This window comes from Schistocerca nitens, chromosome 6, assembly GCF_023898315.1.
Source record: "Schistocerca nitens isolate TAMUIC-IGC-003100 chromosome 6, iqSchNite1.1, whole genome shotgun sequence".
Lineage (NCBI taxonomy): Eukaryota > Metazoa > Arthropoda > Insecta > Orthoptera > Acrididae > Schistocerca > Schistocerca nitens.
Genome location: NC_064619.1, coordinates 251442919 through 251460695, shown reverse-complemented (window position 1 = coordinate 251460695; position 17777 = coordinate 251442919). Strand labels below are relative to the sequence as shown.

At 39.6% G+C, this 17777-nt stretch overlaps 1 protein-coding gene across 1 annotated transcript in view; it reads left to right on the top strand.

Annotated features, from left to right (window-relative positions):
- Window positions 1-17777, top strand: part of LOC126262372 (kelch-like protein diablo) — a 72857-nt gene that overhangs the window by 28599 nt on the left and 26481 nt on the right. The window contains exon 7 of the mRNA XM_049958965.1: window positions 7342-7525. Within this exon, the coding sequence (XP_049814922.1) occupies window positions 7342-7525 (184 nt within the window). The remainder of the gene's footprint in view (window positions 1-7341; window positions 7526-17777) is intronic.

Below are 17777 nucleotides of genomic sequence, written 5' to 3'. Positions count from 1 at the left end.
TGGTGGCGGTGAATCTGTGTGCTTCCATTGAGCTGACTGGCGCTTTGTTTCTGGATTGAAAAATGGCATCCACGTCTCATCCATTGTCACAACCGACGAAAAGAAAGTCCCATTCATGCTGTCGTTGCGCGTCAACATTGCTTGGCAACATGCCACACGGGCAGCCATGTAGTCATCCGTCAGCATTCGTGGCACCCACCTGGATGACACTTTTCGCATTTTCAGGTCGTCATGCAGGATTGTGTGCACAGAACCCACAGAAATGCCAACTCTGGAGGCGTTCTGTTCAACAGTCATTCGGCGATCCCCCAAAACAATTCTCTCCACTTTCTCGATCATGTCGTCAGACCGGCTTGTGCGAGCCCGAGGTTGTTTCGGTTTGTTGTCACACGATGTTCTGCCTTCATTAAACTGTCGCACCCACGAACGCACTTTCGGCACATCCATAACTCCATCACCACATGTCTCCTTCAACTGTCGATGAATTTCAATTGGTTTCACACCACGCAAATTCAGAAAACGAATGATTGCACGCTGTTCAAGTAAGGAAAACGTCACCGTTTTAAGTATTTAAAACAGTTCGCATTCTCGCCGTTGGCGGTAAAATTCCATCTGCCGTATGGTGCTGCCATCTCTGGGACGTATTGACAATGAACGCGGCCTCATTTTAAAACAATGCGCATGTTTCTATCTCTTTCCAGTCCGGAGAAAAAAAATCGGAGGCCTTAGAACTTGAATGCACCTCATATGCAAAATTGATGTAGCATTCATCAGAATTCCAGGCGTTTGCAAGACTGAAACTAATTCAGATTGGCAAGATGATTCCGCTCTGCTGAATTAGTACTCGCACTTACCATTAAATATCTTTGGTGCTGTGGCATGTGGAACTGAAGCACAAACCACCACAATGTGAGGGTTGGACAAAAATATGGAAACATCACTAGAAATGCATGCTTGAACAAAATACAGACACTAACCAGGTCTGCAGGAGGGCCTATTGTATTTGACCGTGGACTGCTCTTGTACAATGTCCTCAATATGTTGCAAGTGTCAGTCGTGATCAGAACAGTATTCTGTGTATAGTCCAATTGAAATTACTTGACAGTTGACATCTGTCACTTGGCGCTACAGTGTTTCCACATCGGCTGCCAGCTGCCACTCAGCTATAAATGACAAACAAACACAGGGAGTCACGTCAGAAATGCGTAACATGGAGCAGCGTTGGAAATGGCCACCGTGAAGTTCATCAGAAATATGAGATACTCCGTCAACAACTGATTTAGTTACCAGTGACTAAACTGTGGCAGACAATATGTTCTGTAGCCCTTAGGCCCATGGCCTAAGTTAACCACAACCTTGTGATGTGCAATATATTCAAGAAAATGGCGATCAGCAGTCTGTGGCAGAACCAAAATCACAATCACTTTGTTCACAGCAATTAAATCTAACCTCTGCAAGCAAACTCAAGGCAGAAAAAATTCAGTTTCAGTGCTAAAAGCAAACGGCAATTTATTGCTATCATTTGTTACCTGGCACTGTCCTCCCACTGGCTACATGATCTGCTGTGTTTTTAACTGATGAGTAGTCCTTATTGGCACGTGGTGGCAGATTATTGGTGATGCAGGCAGATTCCAAATGAAAAAGAATGATAGGAAGAAAAATAAGAGTAAATATAAAAGTCAATATGGCGATGGAAATTATGTGACAAAGTATTAGAAATAAAAAAAAAATTACATTTAAACCAATTAATTGAATAAAAATAGTAACTGTACTCTTTTGATTAGATTTTTTGTAAAGTCTCGATACCACTGATAAGTTTCGAACCTTCAACCTTCTCCACATCAGCTTTATATGCTAACGGTTGCACTATGCCAAAACATTACGTTAGGTAGTTTTAAATATTAACTGTGATCATCCAGTCGTGACGATGAATTGCATCCTTAAAAGATTCATCTTCATGGAATGTTGTGCGAAACTTATCTAATGTAAGTCAATCTCTGATTATGATAAATGTATATTTGATGCTGAATCGCATCTTACGCAGAATTATCCAGTAGTGTTCGGTTAGTGCTGCATATGAAATGTGTTCATTTTATTAGCATCATTTTGTGTGTGTTGATTTTGGTGTGGTTATCGTAAAATACAAAATAAAGATAATGCCAGATCCATGATTCAGCATCCAAACACATAAAGAGAGAAAGCTGGGCTAGGAATTGGAACTGGACTGACAAATTGTTGTGGCAGTTTGGTAGTGGTGAACAATTCAAGCATGACTTTGAGAGCTCTGATTGGAGGAAACTATCTACAACACTCGACGTGTCAACTATCAAGCAGTTTTAATTGGACTGTAGTTTTGAATGTGTTATGTCGGACCTAAAAAGTGGATTCGAACATGGACAAATCGTTGGCGCTCGTATGGTGGGTGCTTCTGTAACCAAGGAAGCCAAAGTGTTTGGTGTTTCAAGAGGCACCATATCAAAGCTTTATACTGCATCCAGGGAAGGCAGAAAATCATCATCCACTAAGTCATTAAGCAAATGAAAGTATGATTGCAACATACTGTCATTAAAGAGGATTGTAACGAAAAATAAGAGGGCGACAACTGCGAAAGTCGCTGCAGAGCTGGATGTCACACTCACGAATCCTGTCAGTACTGAAACAACATGAAGGGAGCACCATAAGCTGGGAATTGCAGGGTGAACTGGAATTCCAAAACCACCCTCAGTCAGGCAGCTGTTGTTTTGTTGGATGAATCTTGTTTCACACTGTTTCCAACTTCTTTCCGATTTATCTCCCGAGAGTGAAACATAGCTGGGTGTTCGGTGATGATTTGGGCAGGCATATTGTGGTATTCCATGGATGCCATAGTTACTCTGCAGGTTGGGATTACTGCGAAGGATTATGTGACCATTTTGGTTGATCAAGTGCATCCAGTGGTACAGTGTTGGACCTCAGCAGCGATGCTGTGTTTGAAGGTGACGGAGCCGCTGTTAACATAGCTCACATTTTCCAGGAGCATGAGAATGAAGTGTCAAATCTCCCCTGGCCACCAGAGTCACCAGATCTCTATATTATTGAGTCTTTGTGGTGTGTGGTGTTTGGGGAGAAGGGTGCTTTTGATCACTATCCAGCTCCATCATCATTACCTGATCTTGCCACTATTTCGCAGAAAGAATGGTGGAAGAGTCCACTGAAAACTACAAAAGACCTGTATTTATACATTCCAAAACAGCTATAAACTGTTTTGGAGATAAGTATTTTCCTTCACCATATTAAGCATGGCAATGTGTGTTGTGTTTTTGGTGTTTCCATATTTTTGTCCCCCCTCAGTAGTTTTGGGATCTGCCGGCAATTAACACAATTTCTCTCAGAGACAGGCTATGTGAACTCAGTAGTCACAACTAGATAGCCATCACAACGCTGATCCAGTACACAACTAGTTAATCAGCATCATCCAGCTCACTGACATTTGGATGAGTGATGATGTATGGCACTTGTAAGCTTTGTTCAATCAACATATCTCCATCTAAGTGTGTAGTTATTGTCACCAGCAAAATATTCTATGAAGTACCAATCAATACATCAAAGGAGCTGTTTTTCATAATTTGTTATCAAATGAAGGTAAGTCATTTGACAGGGGATACTTTTGAGAATCAGCTTATCCAAAAATGCCCATATAATTTGGATTTAACATGAGAAGTAATCCTGTACTAAAAATAATTATAGTGATTGTAGCATATGTAAAATATTTATAATTTGTAACCGTAAAAAAAATTTATACAGTGTTATGTCAACATTACCATGATACTATCAGATGTTTTTGACATGTTCGTGTCCCTGAGGTTCTCTCCACTATGGGTCCGTGAAATGAAGACTATATCTATATATCCGACACACTTTGCAAGTAATTCAGGAGTAAAGGTAACTCGCTGATAGTAGAGGCATTGAGTCTTAGACAGGCACACAAATACAGCTGAAAACTTTCATAGCTTTCAGACAGTTCCCCAGGAACTTAAAAAAAAAAAAAAAAAAAAAAAAAAAAAAAAAAAAAAGCTCCGTCTTTAGGCCACAAGTGGCCCTTCCGGGACCGTCCGGCCGCCGTGTCATCTTCCGAGGAGGATGCGGATAAGGAGGGGCGTGTGGTCAGCACACCGCACTCCCGACCGTTAGGACGGTATTCTTTGACCGAAGCCGCTACTAATCGGTCGAGTAGCTCCTCAATTGGCATCACGAGGCTGAGTGCACCCCGAAAAATGGCAACAGCACATGGCGGCGGGATGGTGACCCATCCAAGCGCCGGCCACGCCCGACAGCGCTTAACTTCGGTGATCTCACGGGAACCGGTGTAGCCACTGCGGCAAGGCCGTTGCCCAGGAACTTCAAAAGGAGGACCAAAAATAAGTTAGAATAAGAACAAAATAATGTATAACCAATACAATGACAAAAAAAATATAAATTAAGAATGAGGTTATAGAACAAGCGGATGTGGTTTTGTATTTAGGACAGATGAATGCCTTTGGATGGACAGGAAAAGAAGCTGAAAAGTCAAAATGTTTGGAAGTGATTTTGGTGAACTGTGGAGTTTTAAAAACTAAGCAAGCTACAGTGTATTTTAAATGTAAATTGACAATCAGTGTGTGTTACTAGTTTTGATTTATAGCAGTGAGACATAGACTTTTAGTAAGGAAAATAATTCAGAAAGTGTCCTTTGCTTGATGATCATCGAAGACAGGGAAAGAAAACGCACACATGTAATTAGGACAAAAATGGAAATGGAAAAAAAAGAGAGAGAAAGGGAGTGCCAGGCAAATGATTGATAAAAGAATGAAAGGTTTTTATCAACTTCCAAGAGATAAGAAAAAGAATGTGTGACAACCTATTAAAAAGTGGTGATGGTTGACAGTAGAAATCATGTAGAGTTCATAGCTAAAGACTATAATACATGAAGAAATCTAAAGAATCCATTAGTGGATGTCAAACGGCATGAAGAAGATGATGACGATAGATGTAAGGTCCAGCCTAGCCCAACTTGTTCCATTTCTACCTGTCTTCTGAAATTGCAACAGATGTTGCATTATTTCCTAATAAAAATTCAGCACCATTCAATTGCAGTCCTTATCACATCTAAGGAAATGTACTCTCTTCAGTGCCCAGGTGTAAATCTTCGTGTAAACTTACTGTATGGTATGTAGCGAAGGGTACATGATGTAACAATTTAGCCTCACTTTCCATTCTAGTCCATTCACAAATGTTCCATGGAATATGCAACTGACAATATGCCTCAGTGTACGTTCAGTTTTTTTTTCCTAAATTTGTCATTATTGTTAGTGAGTGTATTTAAAAAATTATCCTTTACTTGGTGCACAGTGTCTTTGCTCCACTGTTTTCCACTAAATTTTATTGAGCATTTCTGTGATGCTCTTGCCATGATTGAACAATCCCATGACAAGTTTTTCATCTCTTCTTTGACTTTTCTCTGCCACATACACATGGCAAGACAGTGGGTTCATGTATCATTGGTTGGTAAGACGACAATGACAGACAGCAAAAGAGGTACACATTATATACTTTGTAAATATCTGTCACACAAGAATACGTCCACCTTATAGCTGAAAGCTGTCATGTTGCATTGTAAAACAAGATGCTGCCCGATTGTCTGCATCTGCTCATCACTGTAGACAAACTTCTTTCCTGCAAACAGTATCCAACAACAGTGTTCATAAGCCTGTACTAATCTGTTCCATGCAAAGTTTTCATTATCAGAGGTACTTGTATGAGGTGATAGTTTCTGCATCCTGTACCAAAGTGGTGGTTTTGGATGGCATAACTACTGGGCAGTATAAAGCATTGGATTGGTTAGGGATTTAGTATGTTGCGATTCATTTACCTTCTGTAGGAATCCATGACAGTTTTCTGACCCCTGTCATCCATGCAAGTGCCTGCAAAAGTTTATAGAGGTTGAGTGTCCCACACATAAAGTGTCCATGACCTGACCTTGATTAAATGTGCTGCAATTGAATGCTTTGTCCGTTCTACACTTGACTGTCATCGTACTGGTCAGTCCTGTATCTAATAGTGTACGACTTGTGTGATGAACTAAATTATTGGATTTGATGTGGTAACAGGAGTGCTCTTCCAGCATGCGAGTCATATCTAATTCATTTGCTCAGATATCTATTTCGTTTCAGTTCCTTCTTTTATTGTTTTATTTTCATTACCTCCTTAAAAACTAAATGCTTAGAGGAAGTAAAATGGGAATGCTGAGTGTAGTGTCCTGTTGATGATACTGAGTAATCAAGAAACAGCCATGTATAATTCATGTGCAACTGTTGTAAATGTAATCGTCAGAAACTTTTTTACAGCCATGACTAACAACTATTAAGTCATGTTAGTGTGACATCTGTATGCTTCATGCTCCAGGTATTTTTGCCCCTTGCCATCAGAAATGTCATGTGTACTCCTCACATAAGATTACTATTTGGACATGTAAATAAATCATTTGCCTACAAATTTATTTTCACAGTCTGTAACGCTGGAATGAATGCTGTTACAGTATTTTAGTAATCTGTGTCACTTACAGTGAACACAAATACTGTTTCTTAGTTGTGCCTTTTGTTTGTGTGATGTAATTTTCTGCTGAATTAATATCCCATTTTTGTAATGACTTCATTTGATTGTCCTTTCTGCTAAATTAATATCCTTTTTCCCTAATGAAATGAACACATTATGATTTAGTACCGAATTGTATTTCTGCAGTCTGTTTCAACTAGAAACAGTATACTCATTTACAAAGATTTTCCTTTCCCCCTTGTTTTTCTTATTTAATGTTTTACGTTTGACCATAATAACTACCGGCCGCTGTGGCCGAGTGGTTCTAGGCGCTTCAGTCCAGAACCGCGCTGCTGCTACAGTCGCAGGTTTGAATCCTGCCTCGGGCATGGATGTTTGTGCTGTCCTTAGATTAGTTAGGTGTAAGTAGTTCTAAGTCTAGGGGACTGATGACCTTATATGTTAAGTCCCATAGTGCTTAGAGCCATTTGAACCATAACAACTTATAAGCTCATCTGATGTCATGTATGAATTGAATTTACTAAAAGAAGTGAAATGTTAGAAAGAAAGAAAGAAATACTCAAACTGAAAAATAATGGCACATATTGGCTGGCAGAGTTGGTCAGCATTGGAAATAGGTGTATGAAACAAAAGTAGTTCTGTGTCTGATCAATAGCAAACAATAATATACCGTATGCACACTGCCAGAGTAATGAAACCTGTTTTGCTTTCAGGAATACTAACTTTTCTGCTCTAAGTATTTGGCAGATATTGATTATAATTTTTCCTTAGTTGGAGGATGGTGCAGTGGGGATGCAATAGCTTCCGTGGAACGGTTTGATCCTCAATCAGCCGACTGGAAAATGGTTGCACCAATGAGTAAACGAAGATGTGGTGTTGGTGTTGCTGTACTAAACGATTTACTGTACGCAGTTGGTGGCCATGATGGGCAGTCCTACCTGAACAGCATAGAAAGGTAAGAGAATATCAGTACTTTAATAAATGTAGTGTTTCTTTCTTTTGTTTTGTATTATCTGGAGGAAAATAATAACTTTACCATTCAAACAACAGAAAGAATCAGCAGAAGAGTGTTATTTTGTGATGTTGCATGTCAGTGCTTTGTTAAATCTGTAAATGTTAAATCAGAAGAGACTTGTTTCTTTTAATTTTTCCACAAATTTTTGCAATATTTTTATCTATTTAACCTATCGTGTGAAACAAAACTTGTTCTTGTGTAAGAAAATATTGTTTACTTATTAAGCACTCCTTCCTTGTGAGTCAAGATTGTCTTCATAAAACATAACTTGAAATGTTTTGAGATCATTTGTATTACTTATTAACAGTACAAGTATAACCTACTTTTTATACTTTAAAATTTTCATCAGTGGTCTGGTGTTTAATATAGAGCCATTTCTCAATTTTTGTGATGTCTCAATCAGATGGAAGGAATATGTTCAACTTTTTCCAAGAAACAGGTAGGTAAGTTAGTTGTTTAAGGCAACCAAATTGTAATATTATTTTGCCCACCATAGTTCTCCAAAATTCCTTGCTATCTTCATTTAACACACACAAAAACCTTCGTGTACTTTGCAGTTTTGTTTATAAAAGGTGAGGCCCTATCAGCAGACTCAAATCCACAACTGTCGTGAATATGTTCACCTTGTCTGGTTTGCCCAAATCTACAGGTCCACAGCTTCACATTACGCTTGATGTGATTTTAAATTTATTGATAACAAACAAAAGCTGTACGTAAAATATGGGAAAGGCAACAATTCATTTATAGGAGGCTGAAGTGTGAAGCATAGAAACATAAAACAGAAAGCATTATTCACACTAGCTTTCGAGTTATTGCACTTTTTCTAGTAAAATTACGCACAAAGAGACATGTAATACAAAAATAATCAAATGGAAAAACAGGAAAAATCACTAAAACTGGATTATTTTGTCTGTACTGTTTGTGACCATACTAGAAACATTACATTATAGCCAAATGTAAAACCCATATAAAGTGTACTTTAATATTGATTTGAAAATGGCATCATTATATGGCAATAACATTCTAAAGTACAATAACAAAAGAAACATTGAACTCATAAGCGAAGATAAGTTCATGCTGATAATTTGATATACAATATTGAATTACAACTATCAAAGTCAAATACCTTTAAATCAGTGCAACAGACCGGTCTATTGTGTATTGAAGGTGAAATGGAAAAGGAACTGCATCAGAGGATATTAGCAGTCCTGACGTCAAAAACTTAAGATTTTGATGTCATAGAGGGGTGAGAGCGCGGCATAGGGGACTGTTGATCTGCAGACTTTACTTGGCCAGAATCTTCTAGTGAGCCTGCTATTTATTTGCTTGAGATTGGACATACAGAGAATTCACGTATGCCACAGGTGTCAGGTTTCTGTTGTTATGGGGTGAAGGTGTTGCTGCTATGGGCAGCAATGAGATACATACCAGTTTACCAAAATGTGATTCTGTTGAATTCCTCACTCTTTTTGTAAATTGAGGTCAGTTGCAAGCACTTGATTCATTCCTAATCAATTTGATTGGGAAGAAGGTCATTTATGCATAATAACCTAAATTTTTGCACAGTAAAAGTTTGTCGTGATTCTACTTGTATTTATTTTGTCGACTTTCTTGATGTGATTCAAGCTTTTGTGTTTAGTTTCTCTTGGACATTATCCCCAGCATTAGGGTCTACTAGAATTCATTGGCAGTCCAAACCACCTCTTATTCACAGTGAAAGAGTAGATTTTGTGGGGGATAGCTTCCACCAGTTAATCACACAAAGACTGATATGAGAGCACTGCTCAACCTACTTTCTGACATTTTCATAGAAAAGAATTCTAAAGTGATTTTAGTATCATGGACTGTGTGCAAGTTTGAAATACTTCGATGCATGTAATTTGTTCCGTACAAAAGATGATGATTTTAATAGTGGAAGGTAGAAGATGATATAAAAATAATATGAAAAGGACAGACTGCTACTTACCGTTTAGAGGCGACATTGAGTCACGGACAGGCACAATGAAAAAGACTTTTAAATGTTCAAGCTTTCAGACAAAAAATTAATTCTTCCGAAAAAGAATACGCGTGCGCACACACATTCACACAACGCTCACACACATGATCTGTTTCTGGATGCTGGGCCCCAGCAGTCTTTTCCGCTGTGCCTGTCTGTAACTCAAAGCTCCTCTATTTGGTAAGTAGTAATATATCCTTTTCAGATGATGTTTGGTTAATATTAATTAATTAAATACTGACACAAAAGGCTTGATAACTTAAGAGATACTTCGCCCTGGAAAAATTCAAGTTCAGATTTGTAGACCTTCTGTCCCCATGTCATCCCATTTCAGTCAATATAAGTAGTATGATGTGCATGCAAACAAAACAGGAAATCCTTGAGAGTCCAAAAATTCTATTTTGATCCACTGAGTCATACTGAAAATTAGTCTTTAGGGCCATTGGCAATTGTACAGATAACCATTTTATTCGTAAGACATTTCTGTTATTTTACCAAGGACTTTGTTGGAATGAAAATGGTTAAAAGTCAAACAACGTTTTCTTAACAATAATGGACATTACTGGATCAAACAGTACTGTGTCTTCGGTTGTTTTAATATGTTGTTCAAATGCTCTCTCTTGTTTTGACTAAGCATCCTACCAAATGAGAACATTCTGACCATCATGTGAACAAAGTTCTACTATTGTAAAGTCAACAACTCACTGAGTAGTCTTAGCCTTGTTGTCAACAAGCACAGAAACAAGAGTGAAAGTTTCACTAGCTTTTGGATTAATCCTTTTGATGTGAAAAGTATATTTGCTTGTCAGTCAAACTTTCTTATGTGGCAAAGTATTGTCAGATTCGAATCACTAATATCTATGAGACTAATAACATGTAAACAGTGTTTGAGCCCACATCTGACAGATCATGTCTGTCTGTTTGTTGTGCTTTGTTTGTCTTGTTTTGCCTGTGACATGATTGTACCAGTGTACACACATGAACAGGAGTGTTATGTTTTATCTCTGTGTAAAGTTATACATCGGTATAGCGTGGAAATGCATTTAGCTAGGACATTAGTTTGGATGTAATTGTAAAGAGCTTGCAGAGCATTACTAGGACCCAAAGTGAGACAATAAAAATACTCATCACAATATAAGTAAAAATCAGTATTAAATATTGAAAATTACAAAATAATGCAAGATACCATATCATATATGACTCATACATATACACAGAATTATAGGAAATGCAAGTTAGAGTAAAGCTTGCATCGAAAGGAATCCAAAAGCTAAAAAGTCAAGTGCCAAACGAATGTAAGAGAAGCTATAGCTGTGTCGAAAAGTAAACTGAGAAAATAGCACAAAGTAGTTACATGCATGTTCATACAGGGAATATCTCATGACTCGTTCAGCTGTTCTTGGAATGTTAATATTTGATGTATTCAAGTGAATTTAGCTTCGTGTAGAAGTTGGTATGAATTTGTTCCAACATTGGCTGACAGTTACAAAAGTCCTTAGTAGATTGTTCTGGAACTATTTCACCCTTACAATTTTCATAAAGCCTGCCTTCATTTTACTGCCACCTTTCTCCCTATCTTTTTAAATGATCACCTAAAGATAACTTCTGTGAACACACCTTCAGTTTTGATACCATCAATGTGATTGAAAACTGTAAAATGTCAGTAAAAGAATTTTACGCTCTGTTTTGTTTATGAACATCAGCTTCTGCATCTGCCCACAAGCTGCAGTTGTTCACCTTTTTTGGTCTTAAAATAGTACCACCCTATCCTGTGCTTCTAGGACTTCAGATATATTTTTTTTTTTTTGTAATTGACCAATTTCCAGAAGGTATTAAAAAATCATTTGTTATGGTTGAACAACCCCCCACCCCCACTTATTTGGAGCTATTTATTGAGTAATGAGCAAAGTAGAGCAGTGGTTAGCACAGTGCACTTGCGTTTGGGAGGATGATTGTTCAAACCCATGTCGGGCCATCCTGATTTAGGTTTCCCATGATCTCCCAAAATTACGTAAGGCAAATGTCGGGATGGCTCCTGTGAAAGGGCAAGGCTGATTTCCTTCTCCATTCTTCCCTGATCCGAGCTTGTGCTCCATCTCTAATGACCTTGTTGTTGATAGGATGTTACTAATTTCCTCCCTCCTGCAACTACACTCCTGGAAATGGAAAAAAGAACATATTGACACCGGTGTGTCAGACCCACCATACTTGCTCCGGACACTGCGAGAGGGCTGTACAAGCAATGATCACACACACGGCACAGCGGACACACCAGGAACCGCGGTGTTGGCCGTCGAATGGCGCTAGCTGCGCAGCATTTGTGCACCGCCGCCGTCAGTGTCAGCCAGTTTGCCGTGGCATACGGAGCTCCATCGCAGTCTTTAACACTGGTAGCATGCCGCGACAGCGTGGACGTGAACCGTATGTGCAGTTGACGGACTTTGAGCGAGGGCGTATAGTGGGCATGCGGGAGGCCGGGTGGACGTACCGCCGAATTGCTCAACACGTGGGGCGTGAGGTCTCCACAGTACATCGATGTTGTCGCCAGTGGTCGGCGGAAGGTGCACGTGCCCGTCGACCTGGGACCGGACCACAGCGACGCACGGATGCACGCCAAGACCGTAGGATCCTACGCAGTGCCGTAGGGGACCGCACCGCCCCTTCCCAGCAAATTAGGGACACTGTTGCTCCTGGGGTATCGGCGAGGACCATTCGCAACCGTCTCCATGAAGCTGGGCTACGGTCCCGCACACTGTTAGGCCGTCTTCCGCTCACGCCCCAACATCGTGCAGCCCGCCTCCAGTGGTGTCGCGACAGGCGTGAATGGAGGGACGAATGGAGACGTGTCGTCTTCAGCGATGAGTCACTTCTGCCTTGGTGCCAATGATGGTCGTATGCGTGTTTGGCGCCGTGCAGGTGAGCGCCACAATCAGGACTGCATACGACCGAGGCACACAGGGCCAACACCCGGCATCATGGTGTGGGGAGCGATCTCCTACACTGGCCGTACACCACTGGTGATCGTCGAGGGGACACTGAATAGTGCACGGTACATCCAAACCGTCATCGAACCCATCGTTCTACCATTCCTAGACCGGCAAGGGAACTTGCTGTTCCAACAGGACAATGCACGTCCGCATGTATCCCGTGCCACCCAACGTGCTCTAGAAGGTGTAAGTCAACTACCCTGGCCAGCAAGATCTCCGGATCTGTCCCCCATTGAGCATGTTTGGGACTGGATGAAGTGTCGTCTCACGCGGTCTGCACGTCCAGCACGAACGCTGGTCCAACTGAGGCGCCAGGTGGAAATGGCATGGCAAGCCGTTCCACAGGACTACATCCAGCATCTCTACGATCGTCTCCATGGGAGAATAGCAGCCTGCATTGCTGCGAAAGGTGGATATACACTGTACTAGTGCCGACATTGTGCGTGCTCTGTTGCCTGTGTCTATGTGCCTGTGGTTCTGTCAGTGTGATCATGTGATGTATCTGACCCCAGGAATGTGTCAATAAAGTTTCCCCTTCCTGGGACAATGAATTCACGGTGTTCTTATTTCAATTTCCAGGAGTGTATTTCCCCATTATAGCTTTTGTGAAGCCTGCCTTTGTTTTCCCTTAGTTTTTTGTGTTCTCACTAATACTTCTTTTCCTTTGTCATTTGATTTGTGGTCTCTCTGGTATAGGATGCCATGACCTGCAAGAGGTTTCAGGTGTGTAGAGATTTGGCTTACTAAATTAAATAGTTTGTAACAGTGCTAACCCACAGTCCTTGACCCTAAGGCCAAAACAACAGTAAGAGATAGATAAATAAAAGTCAAAGAAGAGCTGCTGATGTAAGCAGCTGATTACACATTGAAAAGTCAGATAGTCCAAATAGCTAAAAGCTATTGGCAGGTGATCTGATCGGAACAGGCTGATGTGCATCACTGAGAGTTATCACCATCAGATGGTAACAAAGAGTTGGAACTGGTATTTTGTAACAATTTTACATAACTTGGGGGGCTAAAGTTTCTTTCCTGGCATTGTTGTTGATTGTCAGTAATTCATCAGCATATTTCATTCACTCCAAATAAATGCATGATCTTGATAACAAACATGTTGCACTGACTTCATTACTTTATAATTTCCAAGTTTTAAACAAAGTTATACTACTCTCTAAGCCTGCCCTACGTGGTCTCTGCCACACAATACTTAGTAACTTTTTAATAATCAAAATTCTTAGAGATTATTATTGAAACAGTTGCCTAAATTAAGTTACAGTTGAAAACAGATGTTTCTGTAAAAAGTTTGATATATTGTGTAATATTGAAAATCAGAAAAAAATCTTCTGACATATTACAGTTCAGAATAAATAAAATTTTTGATGTGAAAAAGAATGAGATAGTGTCTTTAAACAATGTCTTTACTCAATATTTCAATTACATGTTAATTACTGTAAGTTTTATGTTGCTGATATATTTTCAGTGTCTGTGGTGTTCTGGGTTTTGATGTATACAATCCTCTTGAGGTAAACAAATAATACCCAATCCCAGAAACTGATGATAGGATTATCTTTCCAGAATGTTCTAAAGAAAGTAAATCTACATCAGAGAAATGAATTAAACATGAAAAATTAAAAATACATGACTCTAAGACAGATATGAAGTTCACAACCGAGTGGAAATAGAAATTGACAAATTAGCAGTCTCTGAAAGTGTACACAAAAAATATTAGACTATAGGATTGTGTTACTTATTAGTCCTCATATCGATAATTTCGATTTGTGCTTTCCTAGTCTGCCATGTTACGAGCTGCATGATTCATGGTTTTCTTTTTAGTCAGAATGAGAGTGTCATAGAGATGCTGTACAAGCTACAGTAGGAGATGTTACAAGATAGGCATTGTGCATCATCATGGAGAGCCATATTAATTCTGAGGACTCGTGTTCCAGAATGTGTCAAGGCGCTTGTTGTTGTTGTTGTTGTTGTTGTTGTTGTTGTTGTGGTCTTCAGTCCAGAGATTGGTTTGGTGCGGCTCTCCATGCTACTCTATCCTTGTAAGCTTCCTCATCTTCGTGTAACTACTGCAACCTACATCCTTCTAGATCACCCTCCATGCTTCCCTCCAATACTAAACTGGTGATCTCTTGATGCGTCAGAACATGTCTACCAGTGGATCCCCTCTTTTAGTCAAGTTGTGCCACAAATTTCTCTTCTCCCCAATTCTAGTCAGTACCTCCTTGTTAGTTACATGATTTACCCATCTAATCTTACAGCATTCTTCTGTAGCACCACATATCGAAAGTGTGATTCTCTTCTTGTCTAAGCTATTTATCATCCATGTTTCACTTCCATATATGGCTACACTTCATACAAATACTTTCAGAAAAAAAGTTACTGACACTTAAATCTACCCTCGATGTTTACAAATTTCTCCTTTCCATAAACACTTTCCTTGCCATTTCAACCATCACCAGTTATTTTGCTCCCCAAACAGCAAAACTCCTTTACTACTTTAAGTGTTTCCTTTTCTAATCTAATTCCCTCAGCATCGCGTAATTTAAATCGACTACATTCCATTATCCTCGTTTTGCTTTTGTTGATGTTCATCTTATATCCTCCTCTCAAGACACTGTCCATTCCATTCAACTGCTCTTCCAGGTCCTTTGCTGTCTCTGGCAGAATTACGATGTCATTGGCAAACCTCAAGGTTTTTATTTCTTCTCCATGGGTTTTAATTCCTACTCCAAATTTTTCTTTTGTTTCCTTTACTGCTTGCTCAATATGCACATTGAATAACATTGGGGATAGGCTACAACCTGTGTCACTCCCTTACCAACCACTTCTTCCCCTTCATGCCCAACTCTTATAACTGCCATCTAGTTTCTGAACAAGTTGTAAATAGCATTTTGCTCCCTGTGTTTTACCCGTGCCACCTTCAGAATTTGAAAGAGAGTATTCCAATCAACATTGTCAAAAGCTTTCTCCAAGTCTACAAATGTTAGAAATGTAGGTTTGCCTTTCCTTAATCTATCTTTTAAGGTAACTCGTAGGGTCAGTATTGCTTCACGTGTTCCAACATTTCTACGGAATCCAAATTGATCTTCCCCGAGGTTGGCCTCTACCAGTTCCATGCTTCTGTAAATAATTCGTGTTAGTATTTTGCAGCCGCGATTTATTAAACTGATAGTTCAGTAATTTTCAAGCCTTTCAACACCTGCTTTCTTTGGGATTGGAATTATTATGTTCTTCTTAAAGTCTGAGAGTATTTCGCCTGTCTCATACATCTTACTCATCAGGTGGTAGAGTTTTGTCAGGGCTGGCTCTCCCAAGGCTATCAGTAGTTCTGATGGAATGTTGTCTACTCCCGAGGCCTCATTTTGATTCAGGTCTTTCAGTGCTCTGTCAAATTCTTCATGCACTATCATATCTCCCATTTCATGTTCATCCACATTCTCTTCCATTTCCATAATATTACCCTCAAGTAAATTGCCGTTGTATAGACCCTCTATGTACTCCTTCCATCATTCTGCTTTCCCTTCTGTGCTAAAACTGGTTTTCCGTCTGAGCTTTTGGTATTCATACAGGTAGTTTTCTTTTCTCCAAAGGTCTCTCTAATTTTCCTGTAGGCAGTATGTATCTTACTGCAAGTGATACATGCCTCTACATTCTTACATTTGTCCTCTAACCATCCCTGCTTAGCCATTTTGCACTTCCTATCGACCTCATTTTTGAAACGTTTGTATTCCTTTTAACCTACTGCATTTACTGCATTTTTACATTTTCTCCTTTCATCCATTAAAGTTACCGAAAGATTTATACTACCCCTTGTCTTTTTACCTATATGATCCCCTGCTGCTTTCACTATTTCAACTCTCAAAGCTGCCCATTCTTCTTCTAATGTGTTTCTTTCCCATTCTTTGTCACAATACCAGAGAAGGAAAGTTGCTACTCACCATATAGCGGAGATGCTGAGTCGTGATAGGCACAACAAAAAGATTCACACAATTAAAGCTTTTGGCCATTAAGGCCTTTGTCAGCAGTACACACACACACACACACGTAAACTTAACTTGCACACACGTCTGCAGTCTCAGAGAGCTGAAACCACACTCAAATGTTCTTGTCAAGCATTCCCTAGTGTCTCTCTCTGAAACTCTCTACAACATCTGGTTTTTTCACTTCATCAAGGTCCCATCTCCTTAACTTCCCACCTTTTTGCAGTTTCGTCAGTTTCAATCTACAGTTCATAACCAATAAATTTTCGTCAGATTCCACATCTGCCCCTGGAAATGTCTTTCAATGTAAAACCTGGTTACGAAATCTTTGTCTTACCATTATATAAATCTATCTGAAACCTGGAACATCTTCCATGCATACAACCTTCTTTCATGATTCTTAAACCAAGTGTTGGCTATGATTAAGTTATGCTCTGCACAAAATTCTACCATGCATATTCCTTTTTCATTCCTTACTGCCATTCCATATTCACCTACTACTTTTCCTTCTCTTCCTTTTCCTACAATCAAATTCCAGTCCCCCATGACTATTAAATTTTCATCTCCTTTCACTATCTGAATAATTTCTTTTATTGCATCATACAGTTCTTCAATCTCTTCATCATCTGCAGAGCTAGTTGGCAAATAAACTTGTACTACCTTGGTAGGCATGGGCTTTGTGTGTCTCTTCGCTACAGTAATGTATTCGCTATACTGTCCGTAGTAGCTTACCCGCACTCCTATTTTTTTTTATTCTTTAATTTTTTTTTTTTTTTTTTTTCTGTTATTAAACCCACTCCTTCATTACCCCTATTTGATTTTCTATTTGTAGCTCTGTATTCACCTGACCAGAAGTGCTGTTCCTCCTGCCACCGAACTTCACTAATTCCCACTACCAGGTGTACCGGTATGAAATGAAATGAGCGTGTGGGTTGTTTTTTTAATGAAACACTAATTTTGAATTGAAAAGTAAAAACATTTTATTCAAAGTACTGACCAATGCTTTCTATACATTTTGACAACCTTTCTGGCAATTTGTGGACACCACGGCAATAGAAATGTTCGTCTTTTGAAGCAAACCAATCAGACACCCTATTTTCGACTTCTTCATAGGAATCGAAGTGTTCCTCAGCCAATGCGTGTTCCATTGATGAAAACAAATGGTTGTTGGAAGGGGCCAAGTCTGATGAATACGCCGAGTGGGGTAACAGCTCCCAGCC